This window comes from Pipistrellus hanaki (genome assembly GCF_964339955.1).
Source record: "Pipistrellus hanaki genome assembly, chromosome: 3".
In the NCBI taxonomy this organism is placed as follows: domain Eukaryota; kingdom Metazoa; phylum Chordata; class Mammalia; order Chiroptera; family Vespertilionidae; genus Pipistrellus; species Pipistrellus hanaki.
This window is the reverse complement of record NC_140505.1, coordinates 78556274-78580800: the sequence shown is the minus strand read 5'-3', so window position 1 is coordinate 78580800 and position 24527 is coordinate 78556274. Positions and strand designations below refer to the sequence as shown.

The 24527-nt window shown below is 37.3% G+C and overlaps 1 protein-coding gene across 5 annotated transcripts in view; it reads right to left on the bottom strand.

Moving 5' to 3' along the window:
- The window catches only part of FNDC3A (fibronectin type III domain containing 3A), a 154218-nt gene that overhangs the window by 53237 nt on the left and 76454 nt on the right, over positions 1-24527 (bottom strand). For 4 of the 5 annotated variants that reach the window (XM_084879319.1, XM_084879317.1, XM_084879318.1 and 1 more), the window contains 4 exons: positions 17639-17876; positions 12375-12644; positions 11916-11974; positions 1338-1495 (listed from right to left, as the gene is read on the bottom strand). In XM_084879319.1, coding sequence (XP_084735445.1) covers positions 1338-1495; positions 11916-11974; positions 12375-12644; positions 17639-17876 — 725 coding nt within the window. The remainder of the gene's footprint in view (positions 1-1337; positions 1496-11915; positions 11975-12374; positions 12645-17638; positions 17877-24527) is intronic. The other variant, XM_084879320.1, reaches the window with a different exon arrangement.

The window sequence follows — 24527 nt, the reverse complement described above, 5'->3', positions numbered from 1 at the left end:
CAGAGACCTTAATTGATGGAAGGTAAAGGAAGTGACTAATTCCCCTCCAGTTCTCTTGTTAGGCTGCAAATGGAGGTAAATCCTCTTAAAACAAAGATAGCTAATTAAACGACCAGTAACACACAAAAACTCCCTTTATGTGGATGGTCCTTTATCACCTATTTACCCCTTAGATAGGGGGTAAAAAGGAGATAAAGGTAGGTAGGTCTGTCTCTTTGAAGAAAAATTAATAGAATAAAGACAAGGAAGTCTCAAGAGAGATAGGAGATAACATTTTTATAATCTTATGTTACCAGATGATAATCACTGGGGTAATTTCACTTTCCTTTTTTCCTTATAATAGCTATTTTTGGAAAAAAGACACAAAAAAGGCTGATGTATCCAGTATTGTGTGTTAATTATGATCATTTGAATAACTAACCAATCTCATTCACAATCTTTCTGTTGCTTAAATTATAACTAATAATCAACTGTACTCTATTTTTTCATTAGAATAAGCAATTTCTATGTGAATAAGAACAGAAAAAATAATTTTTTTGTTTTTTAAAATATATTTTTATTGATTTTAGAGAGGAAGAGAGATAGAAACATCAATGATGAGAGAGACTGATAGGCTGCCTCCTGCACAAATCCCCCCCATACCCCATCAACCACCCTTACTGGGGATTGAGCCTACAATCCAGGAATGTGCCCTGACCATGACCTCCTGGTTCATAGGTGAACATTTAACCACTGAGCCACACCAGCAGAGCAGAAAAATAATTTATTTTACAACTAGTCAATCAAAAATGTCACAATTTTAGTCACTGAATCTTTCTAAGGCTACTTAATGTATAATAAATACACTTTGTAGTAAGAAAAAAGAACTATGATAGGTTTTCAAAATATGATTAATAAACCAACATACAAATGAGGAACAATGGCACTAAATTCACTTTGCAATAGGACATGAGCTTATACAAATAAAAATTAAATCTAACTCTTCAGAGGAGCATTACCATATTTCATAAGTTCGTAATCTAAGAGTTCTCATTTCTGGTCCTGGCTTCTATATATTACAATTTATATTTATGCCTCAGAAAAATATGAATAGTGAACCATCTGTTAGGGAACCTACTGAAAAATAAAAAAGCTGAACTGGCCAGTGAAAGTGAGGGCTTTCACTGTATGTACCAGTCAGCATTTGGACTACTTACATTGAAATCACTATCACTGCTCAATTTCTACTTCAAAATAAAAACACAAAAAGAGATAAGTAGAACAAAGGTAGTATTAAGCTCTTAATGATAAACCATAACTTATATAATGGGAAGGAGTAAGACATAACAAATACCTACACATATACACTTTTATATTTCCCATCTTTCCCAGTACTTGAGATAAAAATTTCATAACCATAGAGCTCTGGTATAGGAGTCTCGTCTGTTTCGCCGTTAATGGAGCTGGAAGGAGGTGACCAGGTAAGTATTACTGTCCTTGCCTGAATGTCCGAGGCCTGCAAAAACACAATATTTAAAAGCTCTCGGAAACAACTGTAACATGCACAATGAACAGTGAAAAACATTTACACATATATTTAAATACAATATATACACGTGTCTACTTACATACAATGGGTTACAAATAGAAATCTGTTCATTTGTAGATGAGATGTAATTTGTTCTGGATGGGCAGCTGGGTTAAACAAAAGTTAAAAGACCAAAAGAAAAAGACAAAAAACTCAAGAGAAAAATGAGGAAAGGACATGGACTTTCCAATGATTCACAAATATAAATGGGTAATTGTAGAGAGCTGCCTGAGAAGGCACATGGACATTCTTTTAATTCTTATCAGCTGAGCCCGAGGGCACTGGCAGAGTCCTGTTATCAGTACTGATTTCTAATCTTTATCCATGTGCCTGGAATGGGGAATAAATAGGAGCTTGACTCACCCAGGTCTTGATATGCTAAATCTTGAACCAAAAAATAAGGAGCTTCCCCAGATTTTGATGAATAGGATCTGGGCACACCCGAAACTCCTTTTGACCTTAAACTCCCCTTTGGAAGCCAATAAATATGCTGCGTTGTCTGTGGTGAGTGTGACTGTCTCTCCATCAGAGAGATGGCACCCACCTAGCTCTTTATGAATCTACTTCTGCCTCTTGTCTCTTTCTTTCTCTAATTTCTTAATCCCTAGCTCCTCTCCTCAGGAACCTGTCGTGTGGGACGTGGAAAAAGGAGAAACACCACAGGTAATGTATGAAATTATGTGTAACTGCATCATAATACATGGTAACTAAAACAAGATGCCACTTTTTATCCACCAGCATGTGAGGATCTACAATAACATCATATTCCATTTTATGGAAGAAGAAAAAGATTCAGAAAGGTTAAGTGACCCATCCCAGATCACCCAACTCTTGAGTACACAGCTAATTTGATATTCTCCCTCATACACTACACTTGAGTCACATGATTGAGCTTTTCTTCTTTTATTTTGGTTCCTCAAGCGTGCCACATTTCAGTTCTTTTCAAATGTTGGCTGTTTGCAATAATACCCCAACCCTCTCCCACTGTCCACAGTGCCTGACCACTACTTTTTCTTTAAATTTTGGTTCAATCATCCTTCCTTAGGGAACCTTGTTCAACATTCCTGTTAAGGCCTAGTCCCCCAATTATTACATACTACAGGCCCCTTGGCTTCTCCTGTGGGGATCGGGCCAAAACTGGCTCTCCAACATCCTCCGAGGGGTCCTGGATTGTCAGAGGGCGGTTCTTGGTGATGCACCCTGGAATCGGGCTCCCTCCTTTGTGGTTCCGGGTGTGTCACCCAAGAACGACCACTGCCAAGTCATCACAGCTCAGCAGATCCTGCATTGATCATCTGCCCCCTGGTGGTCATTGCACATCACAGCTACCTGTCAGATGGTTGCAATAGGCTTTTATATATACAGATTCTTATAGTACTCTCTTTGTTGTGACACCTCATAGATATAGCTTTATATTTATTGCATGATGCTTAATCTATTGACTTAAGTTCTGAGGGCAGAGGCCATGCCTCCCTTTAGCTTTCCATTCTATCTACATCTTTTAGCATAGTATCTCGCATTTTGTAAATGGTCACATATTTGTGGAATGATTAAGTGAATGATAAATTTAATTTGGTATTCCAAATGATTTAATAAAAAAGAAATGGCTAACCAAACTTAAAAAAAAAAACACAACACACACCCTAAAACAAAGTAAAGCAAAACAAAACCATCAGCATTACTTTATGTTTTATGACACAGGGTTTAAATTACCTCTTCCCCATAATACTGGGCAAGAAACATTTTAAAAATTGTTTCAAGTTTTATGCCTCAAAAATTATACTTTTAGTATTATATAATGAGAAATGCTTCTAGCACTAGTTATTATATCATTCAAATAATTCTATTAAGGCTATCTAAATACTTTTGAAGTTAATCTAATTTGGGTAAACCTAGATCTTAGAAGAATAATGCCTGCATTTCAATCTCAGCTTTAATACTACTTATTGAGCATACTCTTTCCTCATCTGTAAAACTAGAGGCCTGGTGCATGAAATCTATGCATGGGGTGTAGGGTAAGTCCCTCAGCCCAGCCTACATCCTCTCCAATCTGGGACCCTTGAGGGATGTCTGACTGCCTGTTTAGGCCCGGATCTACCAGGATTGGGCCTAAAACAGGCATTCAGACATCCCTCTCACAATCCAGGACTGCTGGCTCCCAACTGCTTGCCTACCTACCTGATTGCATCTAACCACTTCTGCTTGCCAGCTTGATCACCCCTAACCACTTCCCTGCCAGCCTGATTGCTCCTAACTGCCCTCCCCTGCAGGCATGGTCCCCCCTAACTGCCCTTCCCTGAAGGCCTGGTCCCTCCTAATTGCCCTCCCCTGCTGGCCATCTTGTGGTAGCCATCTTGTGTCCACATGGGGGCAGCCATCTTGAGTGTTGGAGTGACAGTCAATTTGCATATTATTCTTTTATTAGATAGGATAGAGGCCTGATGCATGAGTGGGGTCTGGCTTGTTTGTCCTGAAGAGTGTCCTGGGTCAGGGTGGGGGTTCTCTTGGGATGTGGGGCGGCCTGGGTGAGGGGCCTGTGATGGTTTGCAGGCCGGCCACGCCCCTTAGCAACCTAAGCAGAGACCCTGGTATCTGGAATTTATTTATCTTCTATAATTGAAACTTTGTAGCCTTGAGCGAAGGCCAGGGCAGGCCAGGAAATTTGGCTTCCTCCATTGCTAGGGAAACCCAAGCCTCCTGCTCACTCTGTGGCCACAGCCATTTTTGTTGGGATTTTTTTATCTTCTATAATTGTAACTTTGTAGCCCTGAGAAGAGGCAGGGCAGGCCAGGGCTGGCGGAAAGCTTGGCTTCCTCCATTGCCGGGGAAACCCAAGCCTCCTGCTCACCCCATGGCTGCAACCATCTTGGTTGGGTTAATTTGCATACTCGCTCCCGATTGGCTTGTGGTAGTGGAGGTATGGCCAATTTGCATATTACTCTTTTATTAGATAGGATAAGGAAAATAGTACAGAGGATTGTTGTAGAAATTAAAGAAAGTAATGTATATGTGTATTCCAAGTACTTTGGACAGAGTCTGACACTAGGAAACTTATGTTAGTTATTATTATGAAATAATTCTGTATATGTTTACATTAATTTATATGTATATATACAGCTCAATTCTTAAGAGAGAATAAATTATAAGGAAATAAAATTATAGCAACCAAATCTATTATTTAGGGTTCTCAGAAGAAACATGAACATAGTAGCCTATTAGATTAGTGACTGTCTTACTAAAATGGGGTAAAATGAAAAGGTAATCCTTTGTGGAGAAAGTGTTAAGAATAACAACTGGCGTTGTCTAAGCAAAGAATTTTTTTAGATAACTTAGCACAAAATATTTTACCATGGATTTTTTTTTTTTAAGGGGGGGAGCGCATAGAGTTTTTTCTTTTGAAAACCAAAAAATACTTTTATTAGTGTTTAATAAATGATAATGGTTTTTCTATCTGACAAGCTTGTCATGCTTATTCCTGCTCTCCCTTTCCTATTCCTTCCAACTTTTGTGCCTTTTCTTACTCTTCAGAGGCTCAGAGAAAGCAATTCCTGATTGTTTTATTTAAATAACCCCCCCTTTCCCAGTAACTTGTCATATCACTCTATTTCTGTAGTAGCATTTTTTACAACCACACATGATTTGTTTTTTATTTATTGGCCTATAGCAAGGGCTCAATACATATTTTGTTTGTCATTGTGATTAATATTTTGATTAACTGAATACATGGATAACTATGTAGCTCTTCAAAGAATAATGTAATAATATAAAAAGATTGCTAAGGCATAACAGTGCTTGCTACAAGCATGAGGGTACAGTATAACCCCTTTTTCATAGAGACAAAAGAAAAAATTTATATTTTGCTATACAGACATACAAATAAACTGAAATAGTACGGGAAGGAATCCCAAACTGTTAAGTGTGATTAAATTGGACAAGTGGGTAAAAAGAAATTTATTTTTGCTCTCTACATTTACGTGTTCCTTACATATTTTACCATATTAATTATAAAATATTGGGATTCAATTAGTCACTGGCATTTGTTAGCTGCTTTTCAAATGGAATGAAGTAGTAACTCTTACAAAAAACAGAAAAAAGACTAGTAATATTAACAACTACTGTGATATTTTGGTTTTCCCTTCTAGTCTGACTCTAACTTTTTCAAAGGCTTTTCTACATATGGTTGTAATCATAATGTCCAAATAGTTTGATCGCCAGCATTTTATTTACAAAAGCATTGTTGTTTTTGCAGTCTTCAAATATATATATACATTTTTAGTGACTTTAGAGGGAGAGGGGAGGGAGAAAGAGAAATATCAATGTGAGAGAGAAACACTGATCAGTTGCCTCACAAAGAGGACCAAACCCGCAATCTGGGCATGTGCCCTGACCAGGAATTGAACTGGTGACCTTTCAGTGCCGGGATGACGCTCAACCAATCAAGTTACACCAGCCAGAGCCAAAACCGTATTTTTAAATGGCTATTATCATTCTGGCAGTAAAAACATTCTAATTTATCTATGCATTCCTTTGTTTTATTTTTGTCAATATTAGTCCTGGAACATACATTTTTTTCTTTTTTAAAAATATCTGTAGTGCTGAAAGTATTACTCCTCCACTGCGCGTGGCACACCCCCCCCCACCTCCCCCCCCCACCCCCGCCAATTGACCTCTTCTAACCCACCTCAATCCTCCCACCTAGGCCATCACCACTCTACTGTGTCCATGGGTTATGCATATATGCATACAAGTTCTTTGGCTGATCTCTTCCCATCCACCCATTCCCACCTTCCCTCTGAGATTCCTAAGTCTGTTTCATGCTTCTATGACTCTGGATATATTTTGTTCTCTAAATTCCACATATGAGTGAAATCATGTAATACTTAATACTTGTCTTTCTCTTATTAGCTTATTTTGCTTAGCATAATACTCTCCAGGTCCATCCATGCTATCTCAAAGGATAAGAGATCCTTCTTTTTTATTTCTTCATAGTATTCCTTGGTGTAAATGTACCATAGCATTTTTATCTGTTCACTAGAGGCCTGGTGCGCAAAATCCATGGACGGGGGGTGGGGGGAGGGTGTCCCTCAGTCCAGCAATTGTGCCCTCTCGCAATCCTGGACCCCTCGGGTAGGGTCTCTAGGTCTGGCTGGTGATCAGGGCCTATCTGGGCTTTCCTTCCCCCTAGCTGCTGGCAGCTGGCTTCACCCCCACTGCTGCACTGCTTGCCATCTGTGTGGCACTGCTCCCCCTCCCCACCCCCAGCACGGCCGCCTTCGTCTGTGGGCTACAGGTGTAGGGTGTGATTGCTTGGCTGGCCTGGGCCTCCCTCTGTGGGGTACCAGATCAGTCGCCTCCCAAAGGGAGGCCCCGCCCATCTTCCACAGCACCACCAGCCAGTAGCTTGGGCCTCCCTCTGAGAAGAGATTCAGGGGCAGTGGAGGAGTCCCTTGACCAATAGTATCACACCTATCTTGGCTGGCCTGGCACCAGTGTGTGCCATAGTGTGGTCGTCTGGAAGTTCATCTAGACAGTCATTCTGCAGTTTGGTTGATCATTCGATTTGCATATTATGCTTTTATTATTATAGCTTTACTGATAGAAACTTGGGCTGTTAGTCTTAGCTGTTGTAAATTGCACCGATATGAACATTCTAATTGGTGTTTTGGGTCTTTTAGGATATATTCCTAGAAGTGGGATCATTGGGTCAAATAACAGTTCAATATTTAATTTTTGGAGGAAACTCAATACTGTTTTCCACAGTGGCTGCAGTATACTAGGGTTCCCTTTTCTCCATATCCTCATCAGCACTTGTCATTTACTGATGGGAGCCATACTGACAGATATAAGGTGATAACTCATTGTCCTTTTAATTTGCATCTCTTGATGATGAGAGAGCACTTTTTCATGACTTAGAGCACGTTTTCATGTCTCTTAGCCATCTGTATATCAACTTTGGAGAAGTATCTATTCAGGTTCTTTGCCAATTTTTCAACTGGATTGTTTGTCTTGCTTTAAGTTGTATGAATTCCTTATATATTTTGGATATTAACTTTATCAGATTTATCATTGACTAATGTTCTACCATACAGTGGGCTTTTTCATTTTATTGATGGTTTCTTTGGCTGTGCAGAAACTCTTCATTTTGATGTAGCCCAATTTGTTTATTTTCATCTTAGTTTCCTTTGTCCTAGGAGATGTATGGCAAACATATTATATGGGAGATGTCTGAGATTTGCTGCCTATGGTTTCCTTTAGAATTTTTATGGTTTTACAAGTTACACTTAAGTCTTTTATCCATTTTGAGTATATTCTTTCAAATGGTGTAAGTTGGTGGTCTAGTTTCACTTTTTTTATGTGTCCAATTTTCCCCAACACCATTTCTTGAAGAGATTGTCTTAACTCCATTATATGGTCTTGCCTCCTTTGTCAAATACTGAGTGTAATGGCTTGGGTCAATTTCTGGGGTTTCTGTTTTGTTCCACTGATCTATGTACCTGTTCTTGTGCCAATACCAAACTGTTTTGAATACAGTGGCTTTGTCGTATAATTTGATATCTGGTACTGTGATTCCTCCAACATAGTTCTTTCTCAAGATTGTTGTGGCTATTTGGGGTCTTTTTGGTTACATATAAATTTTTGGAGTATTTTAGGTCAGTGAAATATGCTGTTGGTATTTTATTTTATTTTAATTAATTAATTAATTAATTAATATATTTTATTTTTTTACAGAGAGGAAGGGAGAGGGATAGACAGTTAGAAACACCTATGAGAAAGAAACATCGATCAACTGCCTCCTGCACACCCCCACTGAGGATGTGCCCGCAACCCAGGTATATGCCCTTAACCGGAATCGAACCCGGGACCTTTCAGTCCGCAGGCCAATGCTCTATCCACTGAGCCAAACCAGTTTCAGCATATGCTGTTGGTATTTTAATAAGGAGTGCATTGAATTTGTAAAATGCTTTGGGTACTATGGCCATTTCAATGATGTTGATTCTACTAATCCATGAACATTGGATTAGTAGAATCAACTAATTTGTTTGTATTTTCCACTTGTTTGTATCTTCCTCTATCTCTTTTTTCAATGACCTATAGTTTTTGAAGTACAAGTCTTTTACTTCCCTGCTTAAGTTTATTCCTCAGTATCTTATTTATTTTTTTTGCTATAGTAATAGGATAGCTTTTTTAGTTTCTCTTTGTGATAATTCATTATTGGTGTATAAAAATGCCATTGACTTCTGGGTGTTAATTTTGTATCCTGCTACATTGCCAAATTCATTTATTAAATCTAATAGTTTTTTTGGTGGAGTCTTTAAGATATTCTATGTACAATATTCATGTCATCTGTGAATAATGAGAATTTTACTTCCTCCTTTACAATTTGGATGCCTTTTATTTCTTCTTCTTTTCTGATCACTGTGGCTAGGACTTCTAGTACTATGTTGAATAAGAATGGTAAAAGCAGACATTCCTGTCTTGTTCCTGTTCTTAGGGGAAATGGTTTCAGTTTTTGCCCACAGAGCGTGATGTTGGCTGTAGGTTTGTCATATACGGCTTTTATTATGTTGAGGTATGATCCCTCTATTCCCACTTTGCTGAGAATTTTTATCAAAAATGGGTGCTGGATTTTAAAAAATGTATTTTATTGATTTTTTTACAGAGAGGAAGGGAGAGAGATAGAGAGCTAGAAACGTCGATGAAAGAGAAACATCGACCAGCTGCCTCTTGCACAACCCATACCGGGGATGTGCCCGCAACCAATGTACATGCCCTTGACCGGAATCAAACCTGGGACCTTTCAGTATGCAGACTGATGCTCTACCACTGAGCCAAACCGGTTTCGGCGAGTGCTGGATTTTGTAGAATGATTTTTCTGCACATATTGAAAGATCATGTCATTTTTGTCTTTTAATTTGCTTATGTTATGTATCATATTCATTGATTTGTAAATATTGCAATAGCCTTGCATCCCCAGAATAAATCCCACTTGGTCATGGTGCCTGATCTTTTTAATATATTGCTGGATCCATTCTGCTAATATTTTGTTCAGGATTTTAGCATCTGTGTTTATCTGGTAATTGGCCTGCAATTCTCTTTCTTTGTAGTGTCTTTATCTGGTTTTGGAATTAGGATAATGCTGGTCTCATAAAAAGAGCTTGGAAGTGTTCCTTCCTCTTGGATTCTTTTGGAATAGTCTGAGGAGGATAGGCGTTAGTTGTTCTTTGAAGGTTTGGGAAAACTCTCCAGTGAAACTGCCCAGACCAAAGCTTTTGTTTGCTGGGAATTTTTTGATTACTGCTTCTACCCTGTTTCCCCGAAAATAAGACAGTGTCTTATATTAATTTTTGCTCCCAAAGATGCACTAGGTCTTATTTTCAGGGGATGTCTTATTTTTCCATGAAGAAGAATACGGTACACATTGTTAAATGAAAATAAAGGAAATTTATTACCTGTATACCGTATGGTAGTACGGTAGTTGTCAACACAAACCAGACAAATAGTGAATCCTACAGTATCAAGAATTTACTCATTTATTCAATGACAATCATGTCATCTTCATAACAATCCAATTCCTGAATTTCCTGGTGAATTTCTTGTGACTCCATTTCTTTCAGAATCAGTGGACCAAATCTCTCATGTTTAGCCTAGGGGGGGGGGGCCTTATTTCTGGGGGGATGCCTTATATTTCACTCAGAAGGAAACCTGTAAGTAGGTCTTATTTTCAGAGTATGTCTTATTTTCGGGGAAACACGGTATTTCATCAGTTGTTATTCAGGTTTTCTGATTCTTCCTGATTCAGTTTTGGAAGATTATTTTTAGGAATTTGTCCATTTCGCTCAGGTTGTCCAGTTTGTTAACATATAGTTGTTCACACATTTTTGTTTGTATAGCTTTTTATTGAGAAACTGGACTACACAGTTTCATAGAAATTAAATTTATATTTCTCTTAATTACTAGTGAAGAAGTCTTTGGGGTCTTAATGGGTTTTAAAAAAGTATAACTGTATGAGGACTTCACTTATTATTAATCTGATGCAAATTTTCTTATATCTGATGCAACTTTTTTTTATTAGGCTATCTAAAAAATATGCAGAAAATTATATGTAGCCATTTTGCTGACATACTCTTTGGTGGTTTCTTCTAATACACCTTCATTTATAAAGGATTCAGGAATATTAATTTTCTTCTACAGTTTGATATTATTTGACTATTTTTGTATCTGGAGTTACTTGAATATATTTTATATGGAAATCACATGGTTTTTTAAAAACTTGATAATAATAATAATTATTTTTAAATTAGAATTTTAATTTTGAGTAATTGTAGTTTCAAACGCAGTTGAAAGGAATAATACAGAGAGATTTTTTGTATGCTTTATCCATTTTCCCCAATTGTAACATTTTGTAAAACTCTAGTACCATCATATCTAAGATAATGACAGAGTCAAGATACATAACTTCCTATTATCACCAGGATGCCTCACTTTGCCTTTGATATCTACATCCACACCCACCCTATCACCTCTTAACCTCTGATAACGCTAATCTGTTCTCCATCTCTATAATTTTATCATTTCAAGAAGGTTGCATAATGGAATCAGTATATAACTTTTTCGGATCGGCTCCGCCCTTCTCCTACATATTATCTGGAGATTTATCCAAGTTGTGGCAAGTACCAAAGGTCCATACATTTTTATTACAGAACAGTATTACATTACATAGCTGTAACACAGTTCATTTACTCATTTACTCCGTGACAGATATCTGGGCTGTTTCCACTTTTTGGCTATTATGAATAAAGCTGCTATAAACATTCATGGATAGGTTTTTGTGTGAACATAAGTCTTCATTTCTCTGGGGTAAATACCTAGGAATGCAATTGCTGGGTTGTGTAGTAATTTCATGTTTAGCTTTTTAAGAAACTCTCAATCTGTCTCCAGAGTGGCTGTACCATTTTACATTCCCACCAGCAATCACTGAGTGATCCAGTTTCTTGAATGCTTGCTAACATTTCGTGTCACTAGTTTTTTGGTTTTTTTTTAATGTTGCCATTTTGAAATGGTATAGTTATACTTCATTGTGGTTTTCATGTTGCAAAAACTTGATAACTAGTTGTATTCACATTCTTTATTAGATCTTTGCCTGGTCCAAATGATTTTGGATATGAATTCTTGTTTGAATATTCTGCTTTACTGATAACTTTTCTCTCATTATGTCATACCCATATTGATTCATAATTGACCTCATATTCTTCATAAGAATTAAGTATTAAGTAAGGCTTAAGTCAAAATATACCAAAATCCTCTATGAACATAGTAAATATAAGTGGAAAGAAAATAAAATACTTACCACCGGTTTGACAATGTTGGAAAGAAGTGCCTCAAAGGCTTTAGTTTCTTCATCTTTTTCTAAAAAAAAAATTTTTTTTGAAAGTTAAAAAATGGGCTTAAATGCAATCATCCCACTCCCACACTTATGTCTTATAAAATAGGTTAGTAATTGAGATTTTTACTTTCTAGCTTTTACTCCTTAGTTCATTCTTAGTAGCTGTGGCTCTCCAGGATTCTTCTGCTTCAGTTTCTATTTCCATTCTAACCATGATCACTAATTATAATACCACTATAAATACTATATGAACTAGTCAATAAGATTTTCAAATAGAAAATATATTTTTATTCATAGTGGTAAAAAATACTTGTTCTCCGTAGAGAACATGACATAATGACCAAAAGGTTAGAATACACTTTTATTAAGTTAAATATTGAGGAGAAATACCAAGAAGAATATCTGAGTATTTTAAATAGTTACCTTCAATTTCTGTATCCATTTGTGCACCACCTTTACCTTTTCCTGACTTGTTCTTTGCTAATCCTGTGTTTACCCCACCAGCATTCTGTCCTTTTATAAGTCCATTATGTTCACCTATGGGAGAAGGGCATTTTTGGGGTGATGATGGTGGACTGCTCATTTTATCTTTCTGTGTTCCTTGGCGATCTTTTAATTTTTTCTGCAAACGTTCATAAGTTTTACTAGATCTTTCATCTCTAAAGTTGGACCTTCCATGTGTAGAATGAGCATCTAAGAAAGAATAAAAAATAAACACATTTACAAGGTCATTTTCTCCAAATACATTTATGGAATGAGAAAAGAACAGAAAATAAATCTATCATAATTATATAAAACAAAATATTTCAAAGAATAATTTTGTAAAAAAAAACACACAAAAAAACAAACCACAACAAAAAACAAAACTTATTTGTTTCTTCAGCTGACAGAAACAAACTTTATCCAAACTTTATGACTTTATCACACACACACACACACACACACACACACGTAGTAAGTTTACAGAGACATTCCTTTCTTTCACCTCTTCCCAAGTAACTGTCACTCTTCATAGAAATAGCATAGTGGTATGCTATGATTATCATAGGTGGGGAATAAGACATGAATTGAGCTGTGGACAGTTCTTTTTCTTTTATTATTTAGTATCCATTACTTTTAGCATCTCTTTTTTTTTAAATATATTTTATTGATTTTGTACAGAGAGGAAGGGAGAGAGATAGAGAGTTAGAAACATCGATGAGAGAGAGTCATCGATCAGCTGCCTCTTGCACACCCCCTACTGGGGATATGCCCGCAACCAAGGTACATGCCCTTGACCGGAATCGAACCCGGGACCCTTCAGTCCCCAAGCCGACGCTCTATCCGACGCTCTATCCATTGAGCCAAACCGGTCTCGGCTTTTAGCATCTCTTTTAACTTCAAACATATAAAATAGGTAAAAAGAAAATCACCACCTGCCTCAACTTAAATTCCCTGATGATTGAAAAAAGCAAATCATCACTAAAAAATAAAGTTTTCGGAGTCAGCGAAAAGAAATGAGTGGCTCATTTACTAATAGAATCTTTGAATATTGTAAATTTAAGGTTATGATTTTAAAAAATGTATTCATTCAAATAAAAGTCATACAATAATAAAGTTAATATACTCAATACTGTTAAAGCAAGTGTTCTCAGCTTATTTTTATTTTAAATTTAAAATCTGTAAAAATAACATTTTAAAACAAAGTCACAAAAATATCAGTCAAGTTTTAATTTATCAATGCTTTAACAAATTTAATACAATATTCGTTTTTCTGTTCTATTAATCCTTACCAGAGAATATTTTTTCCATTGATTTTTAGAAAGAGTGGAAGGAATGTAAAATAGGGCAAACAATTTTGTAGTTACCCATAAAGTTAAATATAGAATTACCATATAAGCCAGCAATTCCACTCTTATATACCCAGAATAAAAACGCGTGTCTACACAAAAACTGAATACAAATGTCACAGCATTAATATTCATAATAAACAAAAAGTGAAAATAATACAAATGTCCATCAACTAATAAATGGGGAAATAAAATTATATTCACATAATGGAGTATTTTTTAAAATACAAAGGAATATAGCAATATTAGTATGCTACAACCTTGAAAAATATATGTTAAGAAAGCTACACACAAAAGGCTATACACTGTATAAATATTTATATCAACTATACATATTGTATGTACACTTATAGGAAATATCTAGAATAGGAAAATCCATAGAGATAGAAAATAGATTAGAAGATAGGGTAAAGGAAAATGGAACTGACTGTGAATAGACACAGAGTTTCTTTTTGGGATGATAGAAATGTTCCGGAATTAGATAGCAGTAGTGAATATGATATATAGTGAATATACTAAAAACCACTGAATTGTACACTTTAAAGTGGTAAATTTTTTACATAAATCATATCTTAATAAAAGAAGAAAAAACAGCCCTGGCCGATGTGGTTCTGTGGATAGAGCGTTGGCCTATGGACCGAAGGGTCCCGGGTTCAATTCCAGCCAAGGGCACTTGCCTGGGTCACAGGCTTGATCCTCAGTGGGGGGGGGAAAGGGTAGGGGGCGGGCAGGGGGCACCAATCCATGATTCTCTCTCATTGATGATGTTTCTATCTCTCTCCCTCCCTCTCCCTTCCTCTCTGCAATCAATAAAAATATTTAAAAAAGAAGAAAAAACACAGAAACTGTAATTAGTAATACTTTTAAAATGTAGTTATCCAAATGCTTTTATATTTTATCCCTCAATATAAAGCAACCATGGTGGGGGGGAGGGGATTACAAAGAATATGCAGTAGAAAGAGCAGGAACTTTATTATAAAAAAATATAGGGTTAAAATCTTCAGCAATGAACTAGCAGAGGCCATGCAAAAATTATTTAACATTATTGAGTCTCAGTTTCTTCATCTGTTATTTTGCAGAATTTTATTGAGTTTTAAGTGATATAATACATGTCTCAGCACAGTGTCTAGCAAAGTTCAGGCTGAATAACGGTAGCTAACAGTGAAATGTTGGATTAAGTACCACTTTGGGATCTATACAAAATATGGAAAAGGATCATGGAAATAGGTACTGGTTATAAAATAAATTGTCTGTTATTAGGATACAGTGGTAAATTCCTTGGCTTATAACTTCACATACAATAAGGTTCTTGTCTTCCACCACCAGGTAGCTAGTTTTTAAGATTTGTACTCTTCATGGGTTTGTATGCTTCACTTTCCTTCACATCACTGTGAATCATATTTATGTAATTTAATGTATACCTCCTTTGAATAAGAATGGTTTTTAACAATGCAAAATAATAGTAACTGTAACGTAATTTTTCTTTAATTTTCTCAAACACATTTAAAAAAACTAAGTCAAAATTAACAGTAAGAAAATAGAAGAGACTGGTTTGTAATATAAACTGCTGCAACTCAAGCCCTGGACAGTGGGGTCCAGGTGGTTGGAGCATCATGTACATTAAAAGGTGGTGGGTTCAATCCCCAGTTAGGGCAAATGCCCAAATTGCAGGTCCTATCCCTGGTCGGAGAGCATGCGGATGCAAACGATAGATGTTTCCCTCTCATGTGGATGTCTCTCTCTCTTCCCCCTCTTCTGCTCTCTAAAAATCATTAAAACAAAAAACTCTCGCTACTCAAAAGCACGTTCATTAGAGTTTCACCAGGGAGTTTGCTAGAAATGTAGAAACCCAACCCAGACTTACAGAATCAATATGCATTAATTGGGCAATAAAAATAAGTTTGAAAAATAGATTGTATCTACTACTTGAGGCAGTATTGCATATTTTATTTTATTTATTTTTAAAATATATTTTATTGCTTATTTTACAGAGAGGAAGGGAGAGGGATAGAGTTAGAAACACCGATGAGAGAGAAACATCAATCAGCTGCCTCCTGCACACCTCCTACTGGGGATGTGCCCGCAACCAAGCTACATGCCCTTGACCAGAATCGAACCTGGGATCTTTCAGTCCACAGGCCAATGCTCTATCCACTGAGCCAAACTGATTAGGGAAGTATTGCATATTTTAAATTTTGTATTTAGAGTTATATCTCCTTCAAATTTATTAAGCATAAATAACAGGTTCTGTTAACTAACGGCAAGAGAAACAGTGATGAAAAAAGCAGATTCAATTTTTAGGGGATTTACAGTCAAGTAAGGGAGAAAATCATACAAAATTCAAACTGTGCTCAGTTTTATGAAAGAAACAAACAGATTTCAGTGCTAGAGACTGATTCAGTGCAAGGTCATACATGGTTTCTCTGAAAGATGAAACCTAAAGAAAAAAAAAAAAGAGCTTTCCAAGGAAAAGGAGGAAGAGCATTCCTGGTGGAGAGAAAACCATGTGCAGAGGCTCTGAGGCAAGAAAGAGCTTGGAGGTTCTGAAAAACTGAAGGGGGTGGGGGGACAAGAGGGCAATGGCAATCAGAAGCCATAGGACAGAGCTTTGTCCAGGGCAGTGGTTGCAATTAGAGCCAATTTTGGCTCCTAAGGGTCATTTGGCAATGTCTGGAGATATTTTTGGTTGTCACAACTGGTTAAGGTGAGGGAGAGTTGTAGTAGATAGACTACTACTGGTATCTAGTGGGTAGAAGGCAGATTCTGCTAAACATACTACAGCAAAGCCAGGTCCTGTTCTCCACAACGAACACTTATCCATCCAAAACATCAGAATACTAAGGTGGAGAAATCTTAGCCTGAGGAACGGTTTAGGACTTTATTTTAAATGCAAAGGGAAGTTACTAAAATAGAATAGTCTGATTTATATTTTGAAATGATTATTCTGGCCGCTCCTGAATGGCTGGAGGCAAGAATGACAGCAGAAAGCCAACTGGGAGCATGATGTTGCACTTGTCCTGACAAGAGGTGATGGTGGATTAGATCTGAGTAGCAGTTAAGAAAAAGTAGATAGATCTGGGAAATTTCTAAAAATAAGACTAATTCCAAATGATGTGGAGGAATCAAATTTTACCAACTGGTTTTCACTTGAGCAAATTAAATGGACAGTGGTACTATACATTGAGATAAAGATAGAGAAAAGCAGGTTCCATGATTAGATTTATATTTTATGTTTAGAAATGGTGTAGTAACTGAGATGTATGAGACATTTAAGTGGAGTTGTCAAGAAGCCAGTTAGAAATATAAGTCTGTGGCTCAGAGAAGAGGTTTTAGTGAAGATACAAATTTGAGAGTTCTCAGTATACAGATGGTATTTCAACCCACAGGGAAAAAAGAGGAAACTATTTTGTGTGTAGTGTTGTCCGTATTTCCCAACAATTTATCAATTCCCTAAGGGCAGAGGTTATGTATACTGTTTTTTCCCCCTCAATCTCTCAACAGAACTTGGGTTAGTGGCAGGACAGCCTTCAGGATTTAACAATGTGGTGATTATTCCTGGGTGCAATTTTTTAAAGAGCCTAGTCAGCCTAACAGAGGAGAGGACCTCTTGTTTGAATGTGTCCCCACTAAATGTTGCTACATGACATATGTTACTTCCCCTCTTTGATTTTCTGTTTACTCATCTGCCTTGCAGGATGAGCACGAGTATGAAATACTTAGCCTAGTGCTTAGATAACAGAAAATGATTGTGATACTGTTATCATTTTTGTTTCTTCTATATAATATGATAATAGCACCTATTATATCAAGCAGAGAATAGCCAACTTCATAAAACAAGAATATTTTTAGATGTCTTACCTACATCTCCATATACTTGTGAAGATTGATACTGTGGCATATACTGTGTTGCCATGTCTCCAGCTCCAGTCACTGGTGAGTACATATGGCGTGGTGGAGGGGGAATCATGGTTGGGACAGGAATGAAGCCTGGCAGAGGAGGATGAGGAGAACGATGTATGACTGTGTGGCCACCAGGATGAAACTCTGGCGCTTGAGGAACCACAACAACTCTTCGAACACCGTTGTCTTCAATAACCTATAAAATCAACATTAGATTAAAAGTTTCTTCCATAAACTGTAAGCAATTCTTTTGAAATATGTTAGAGTAAGAATTTTTATACCATTAAATGTTAATTTAAAAAATACTACAGAATCAATTTGAAAAGACTTTATTAAATAAATTAAGTATATGTGAATTGGCATTGAACAATGAAGTAGTTTTTGTTATATAATGCAATATAAATCTTAGAACATTAATGAGGTTAGAAAAATAATAATAATATAAACAATGAGCTATGATATTAGATATTTATCCAATGTGTTATGTGCATCTAGTGATGTGGTAAAAATGAAGGGAGACTCAAGGGGAGTTTTGGTTTGGACACAATAGGGTTAGAAATTATTTTACTGTATTATGGGTGGGAGCTGAGGGAAAACAAGACATTGTGAAATAGAAATAGGTAAAAAGCTGGATCCAGACTACTAAAGCTCCAACATATATTGAATTCAGGTACAAAATTCTTATGACCATGACTGGTACAATTTTAACAGTTAAAGGAAGATCATTGTAAGGGAGACAAAATCTAATATAACACCTACTTAAGAAAAAATATTTGTGGGTTTAAAGTCTTAGAAATTACACATTTTAAAATAGGGGCCACAATGTGGAAAAGGACTTTTTTTTTTTTTTTTTAAAATCCTGGAAACAATACTAATTTATTTTGTTTAGAAGACAATTTCCCTGAAACTCAACTTCCTTCATTATAAAGAAAAAAAGGGCCGAAACCGATTTGGCTCAATGGATAGAGCATCGGGTTGGGGACTGAAAGGTCCCGGGTTCGATTCCGGTCAAGGGCATGTACCTTGGTTGCGGGCATATCCCCAGTAGGGGGGAGTGCAAGAGGCAGCTGATCGATGACTCTCTCTCATCAATGATTCTAACTCTCTATCTCTCTCCCTTCCTCTCTGTACAAAATCAATAAGATATATTAAAAAAAAAAGAAAAGGAAAAAAGGTATTGAGTTAGAATGATGATGCAATTCACATTGGTGTACATTAATTAGGTACATAAATAATTGGAAGCTGAAGAAGAGATGAGTGATACATGAACCAAATAGTGTATACTCTAGCTGTTAAAATAAATCTATTATGAGATAAACAGAATTGTGGGAAAGGATTTAAATGATGGATATTTTCCCTTCGAACCTCATGGAAGCAGCAAGGACATATAGGAAACCCCAAAAAGATATAGCACGTTATCTCAAAAATTGGAATCCCTCTATTAAAATAGGGTCTTTACTCTCTTTAGACTTAATTGATTACTACCGAGGTATAAAAAATGGCTAATAATACCTTTCCTAAGGAAACAGAAAAGAATTAAAATGTTAAGTGCTATCTCAAAGGAAAATTCAGATATTTTTCAGGAAAAACGAATTTTATTATGCTTAAAAATAGCCAGTTTTACATGTAAACATATATTATGTTCTTGGTAGATAGGTTAGAAAACACACTTATTTGGGGTATAAATAAGCCTAAAGAAAAAAATAAATTACTGCTTTAGAAAGAAGATAGTTCTTATTAAATAGTCCATTAAATTACCCTCCCCTGGTGATGAATTCACTGTGTTTTAAAAAAATATGTTAGTTCTAGAATTGGAATGCCTTGCTTCCAGCAAAATGGATGCCTCAATATCACATCTTTCTCCCTAATTAACTCAGTTTTGGATTCTATCTCAGACAGTGTATATATCTGGACACAAAATCATATCTGAAGCCCTAGCTGAAGAGAATCTGGAAACTGTTCATAGCTTCTTAGCCTCTCACTTACAGAAAGGGGCATTAGAAGAAGTTTAGAATAAATTTAAGTGGCCAAACCACAGGGTCTGTTACTATTACCTTTATCAACTCTCCAACTCACAAATCTCAAATGACCCCATTTCTGATAGGATTAAAGTCCATATCCTTTGACCTGGCATTCAACTTGGCTCTATAACCCATCTTCCTAGCTGTGTCTTTCTTCTACACCAAATCCTGAACCTTTAACTCTAGCCAAGCTGGTATACTTAAAAACCTATCTTTATATATACATTTCTGTATCTTTCTTCTTCACTTTGCTTTTCCTTAATATAAAACTTGGATCTATCTCATATATTCTTTCAAATCTACTTCTAACTTTACCTCCTCTACTCATTTATAAAACATATTTATTTATGAATAAAACAAAACATTGATAATTTAGGAGAGAAAAAACGTTAAGACTGGGGGCTCATACACACAAGGGCAAACAAAGAAAACAATGAAAGTAAATTATTTAGCAAAGTGATAAATACTATGGAATAAAAAGGATGAATTAGCCTGGCTGTTGTAGTTCAGTTGAGTCTCATGAACCAGGAGGTCATGGTTCAATTCCTGCCCCACATGCCCGGGTTTCAGGCTTGATCCCCAGTGTGGGGTGTGCAGGAGGCAGCAGATAGATGATTCTTTCTCAACACTGATGTTCTCTCTCCCTCTCCCTTCCTCTCTGAAATCAATAAAAACATTTTAAAAAGGGTGAATTATGGCCGAAACCGGTTTGGCTCAATGGATAGAGCGTCGGCCTGAGGACTGAAAGGTACCGGGTTCGATTCCGGTCAAGGGCATGTACCTTGGTTGTGGGCACATCCCCAGTAGGGGATGTGCAAGAGGCAGCTGATCAATGATTCTCTTTCATCGATGTTTCTAACTCTCTATCCCTCTCTGTAAAAAACCAATAAAATATATTAAAAAAAAAAAAAAAAGAACCTAAAGTTTAAAAAAAAAAAAAAAAGGGTGAATTAGAAGGGGACAAGTCATAATATAAAATAGTGATCAGAATAGGCCTTATTGGCAAAATGAAATTTGAGAACAGACTTGAAGAAACTGAAGGAATTAGCTATGCAGAAATCTGGAAGAGTGTTCTGGGTAGAGGGGTGAGTTAAAACAAAGACCCTAAAGTACCGTAGAAGTGATTGGATCAGCATAAAGGAGGAAAACGAAGGACAGAAGCATATACGGTCAAAGAGATTAGGGAGTAAGAGTTAGTTACCCAGGTCAGGTAGGGCTGTTTTAGCTATTAAGGACTTGGATTTCAGCATTTACTCTCAGCAAAATAGGGAACCACTACAGAATCTTAGGGGTAAAAATGATAAAAGCCAGTGGTTCCTGGCCAGAGGTGATTTTGCCCCACAGATATTTGGCAGGATCTGGAGATATTTTTGGTTGTCACAATTTCGGGCTAGAGGTACTACTGTCATCTTATTGGGTACAGGCCAAAGGCCAGGGATGATACTAATCCTATCTAATAAAAGAGAAAGATGCAAATTGATTGTACCTCCACTACCCCCACAAGCTACACCCACCAGCCAATCAGAAGCAAGAATGCAAACTAACTCAACAAATATGGCAGAAGCTACAGAGCTGGAGAGAGCAGGAGGCTTGGGAAGAAGCCAAGCTTTCTGTCCATCCTGGCCTCCGCTCAAGGCTACAAAGTTTCAATAATAGAAGATAAATAAATCCCAACAAAAATGGCAACAGCCACGGAACTGGAGCCAGCCGGAGGCTTGGGTTGCCCCTGGCAATGGAAGAAGCCAAGCTTTTTTCCTGCCCTGGCCTCTACTCAAGGCTACAAAGTTTCAATTGTAGAAGGTAAGTAAATCCCAGATACCAGGGCCTCCGCTTGGGTCGCCTGGGGGCGTGACCCATCTGCAAACCACCACAGGCCCCTCACCCAGGCCGCCCCATGCCCCAAGAGAACTCCCACCCTGATCTGGGACGTCTTTTAGGGCAAACCAGCCGGCCTCCAACCGTGCACCAGACCTCTATCCTATCTAATAAAATAGTAATATGCAAATTGACCATTACTCCAACAGACAAGATGGCTGCCCCCATGTGGACACAAGATGGCTGCCACAAGATGGCCAGCAGGGGAGGGCACTGGGAGGGACCAAGCCTACAAGGGAGGGCAGTTGTGGGCAGTCAGGCCAACAGGAGAGGACAGCTAGGGGTGACCAGGCCAACAGAGGAAGGAAGTTGGGGGTGGTGGTGACCTGGCCTTCAGGGAAGGGCAGTTGAGGGGGGACCAGGCCTGCAGGGGAGAGCAGTTGGGGGGATGAGGCCTGCAGGGGAGGGAAGGTAGGGATGACCATGCCTGCAGGGGAGGGCAGTTAAGGATGACCATGCCTGAAGGGGAGGGCAGTTAGGGGCAATCAGGAAGGTAGGCAGGCGAGCAGTTGGGAGCCAGCAGTCCTGGATTATGAGAGGGATGTCTGACTGCCCATTTAGGCCCAATCCTACTGCGAGCCTCCCTATGCATGAATTTCGTGCATGGACCCCCCCCCCCCCCCGCTCCCACATGCATGAATTTCGTGCATGGGGCCTCTAGTTACTCTATAACACAGAAGACAAACCCCTATAACAAAAAATTACCAGGACTACAATGTCTATGAGGGAATAAATAACATGCCCCAGGTAACAGCATTAACAAAACCATGGAGAAGGAAAACATCAAGTGAGTATGTGAGTAATCATGTTTGGCTGCAAAAAGGGATGTGATTAGGCATATCAGGTGAAGGGTAGGGCAGAACTGTGTAAGGCTTTATATGTCAAGAATTCTAGACTTCCTTGAGTGAACAAGCCAACTAAAAGGTCTTTATGATAACATGTGAAAAGTTCAAAGTAATATGGGAAGATTATTTTAGTGGCTCTTAGACTAAAGATATAGAACCTCTCACCTTGGATGATTATTTGATTAATTTATAAGTATTTATTGAACTTCTATATAACAAGCACTGTGGTCAGCACTGAGGAAATAAAGATGAGTAAAATTGCTTATTATCTGGTCCTGTTACCTCTCTGACCTTATTACTTACCATTTTATGCTTTGAGGACTCAGTATAGCCACTGCAGCCTCCTTGCTGTCCCTGTTCCCAGAATCCTCTTTCCCAAATAAATGCATGACCGGCTTAAATCTGCCCTTCAAGATTGGGTTCAAATGTTACCTTTCCAATGAGATCTAGTCTGACCACCCTATTTTTAAAATGTAATCAATTCTATTTTTCTTTTCCTTCCCACATCACTCACCACCTAATACATTATAAGATTTATCCATTTATTATGCTTGTTGCTTGTTTCTCCTCACAAGAATGTAAACTACAGAGGGACATAAGTCTTTGCCTCTTTTATTCATGGATATATCCTAAGCACCTAGCAGAGTGCCTGGCATATGTGAGCACTCAATATATTTTACTGTTGAATAGGGGAACTGTAATAATTCATAATCTTCTTAGAAAAGATAATTTATTAATTAAACAGTGTGATTCATTCACTGAAAGAGGGATCACAATGTGCCATGAAAACCAAAAGCACAGGCACCTTGGAAAGGTTCAAGGAAGGAAAGCTACTTCTAGGAGGTCATAAATGAGAAGGGCAACAATTTGCCATAAAAACAAAAAGTACTGTTAGCTGAGAAAACAGCAGGATACCTTATAATTATACCAAAATAATTTGTCATAATCATCTTTCTGTCACTAGTACTTAATACATAACTTGGCACACAGCGTCATTCAATACGTTTGTTGAAACAGGACTAGTCTTATATAAGTGGAGAAAGTTCTGCAAAGAAACAACCAGAGAAGTTGCTTGAAAGAATCAGAATAGCATTATGTCAAGAAAATCTGGAGTAACCCAGATCAATGGTGTCAAATAGAGGTCAAAGAAGATTAAGATAGAAAAATATGCCTCTGAGGTTGGTACCCAGCAAAGCAGATTTAGTTAATAGGCAGAATGGACACCACAATAAATTAAGGAGTCAGTGTGTTAAACAGTGTCAGTGTAGAAACAGCAGAATATTTTTCTGAAAAGCTTACAAAGTACTTTCAAATATGCTATCATCTCATCTTACATGAAGACAATGAGATTCAAGGAAGTTGATATGTCCAAGGGCATGCAGCTAGCCAGGTTTTAAGAGAAGATATGGATCTAGCTTTTCTGACTCTAATTTTCACACTCTTTTTATTCTCCCCACAAGCATGGTCTTTTTTTTTTTTTTTTTTTGCTGCCATTCATATAGTGGTGGACTTCTTAGAGTAGGCAATGAATCCACTTACAATAGCCAACCAATATTCTGGCATGATTAGGAAGGAAATAAGAAGGCCTGAAGAAAATTTCAAGTATAAATTCATTGCTAGGAAAAGAAACTTTGTACTTCCAAAAAGATTTTAGGAATGAGTATAAATTACACAGAATCTTAATAGCAGAATATACCGAACACCTGCAGTATATTATAGTTTAATTCAGTTTGCCTGAATAAGTTAGTTGGTTATACTTTATTCTTTAAGTGAGAAATTTCCAACAGGTGTGAGGGAAGCCTTACAGGTGTGTGATAATATTGATCCCCTTTGTCCTTAGAGTTGCAGGTTTACAGGTCTCAATTCTCTTCGATTTACTACAATATGCCATATAGTTATTATGGGTTAACTGTGAGCCACTGTATGAATAAGGTTGGAAGCATATCTTGGGTTACTTCTAAGCAAATAATTCACTTACAAAATGTTAGTGTAGGTACCCTTTAACATTTATAGTACTTACATTATTCACATATTGAGGGGACAAAACTCTAGAATTTATTCTCTATTATAATTCAACACCCAAAGAAAAACCAAATGATAAGTGCT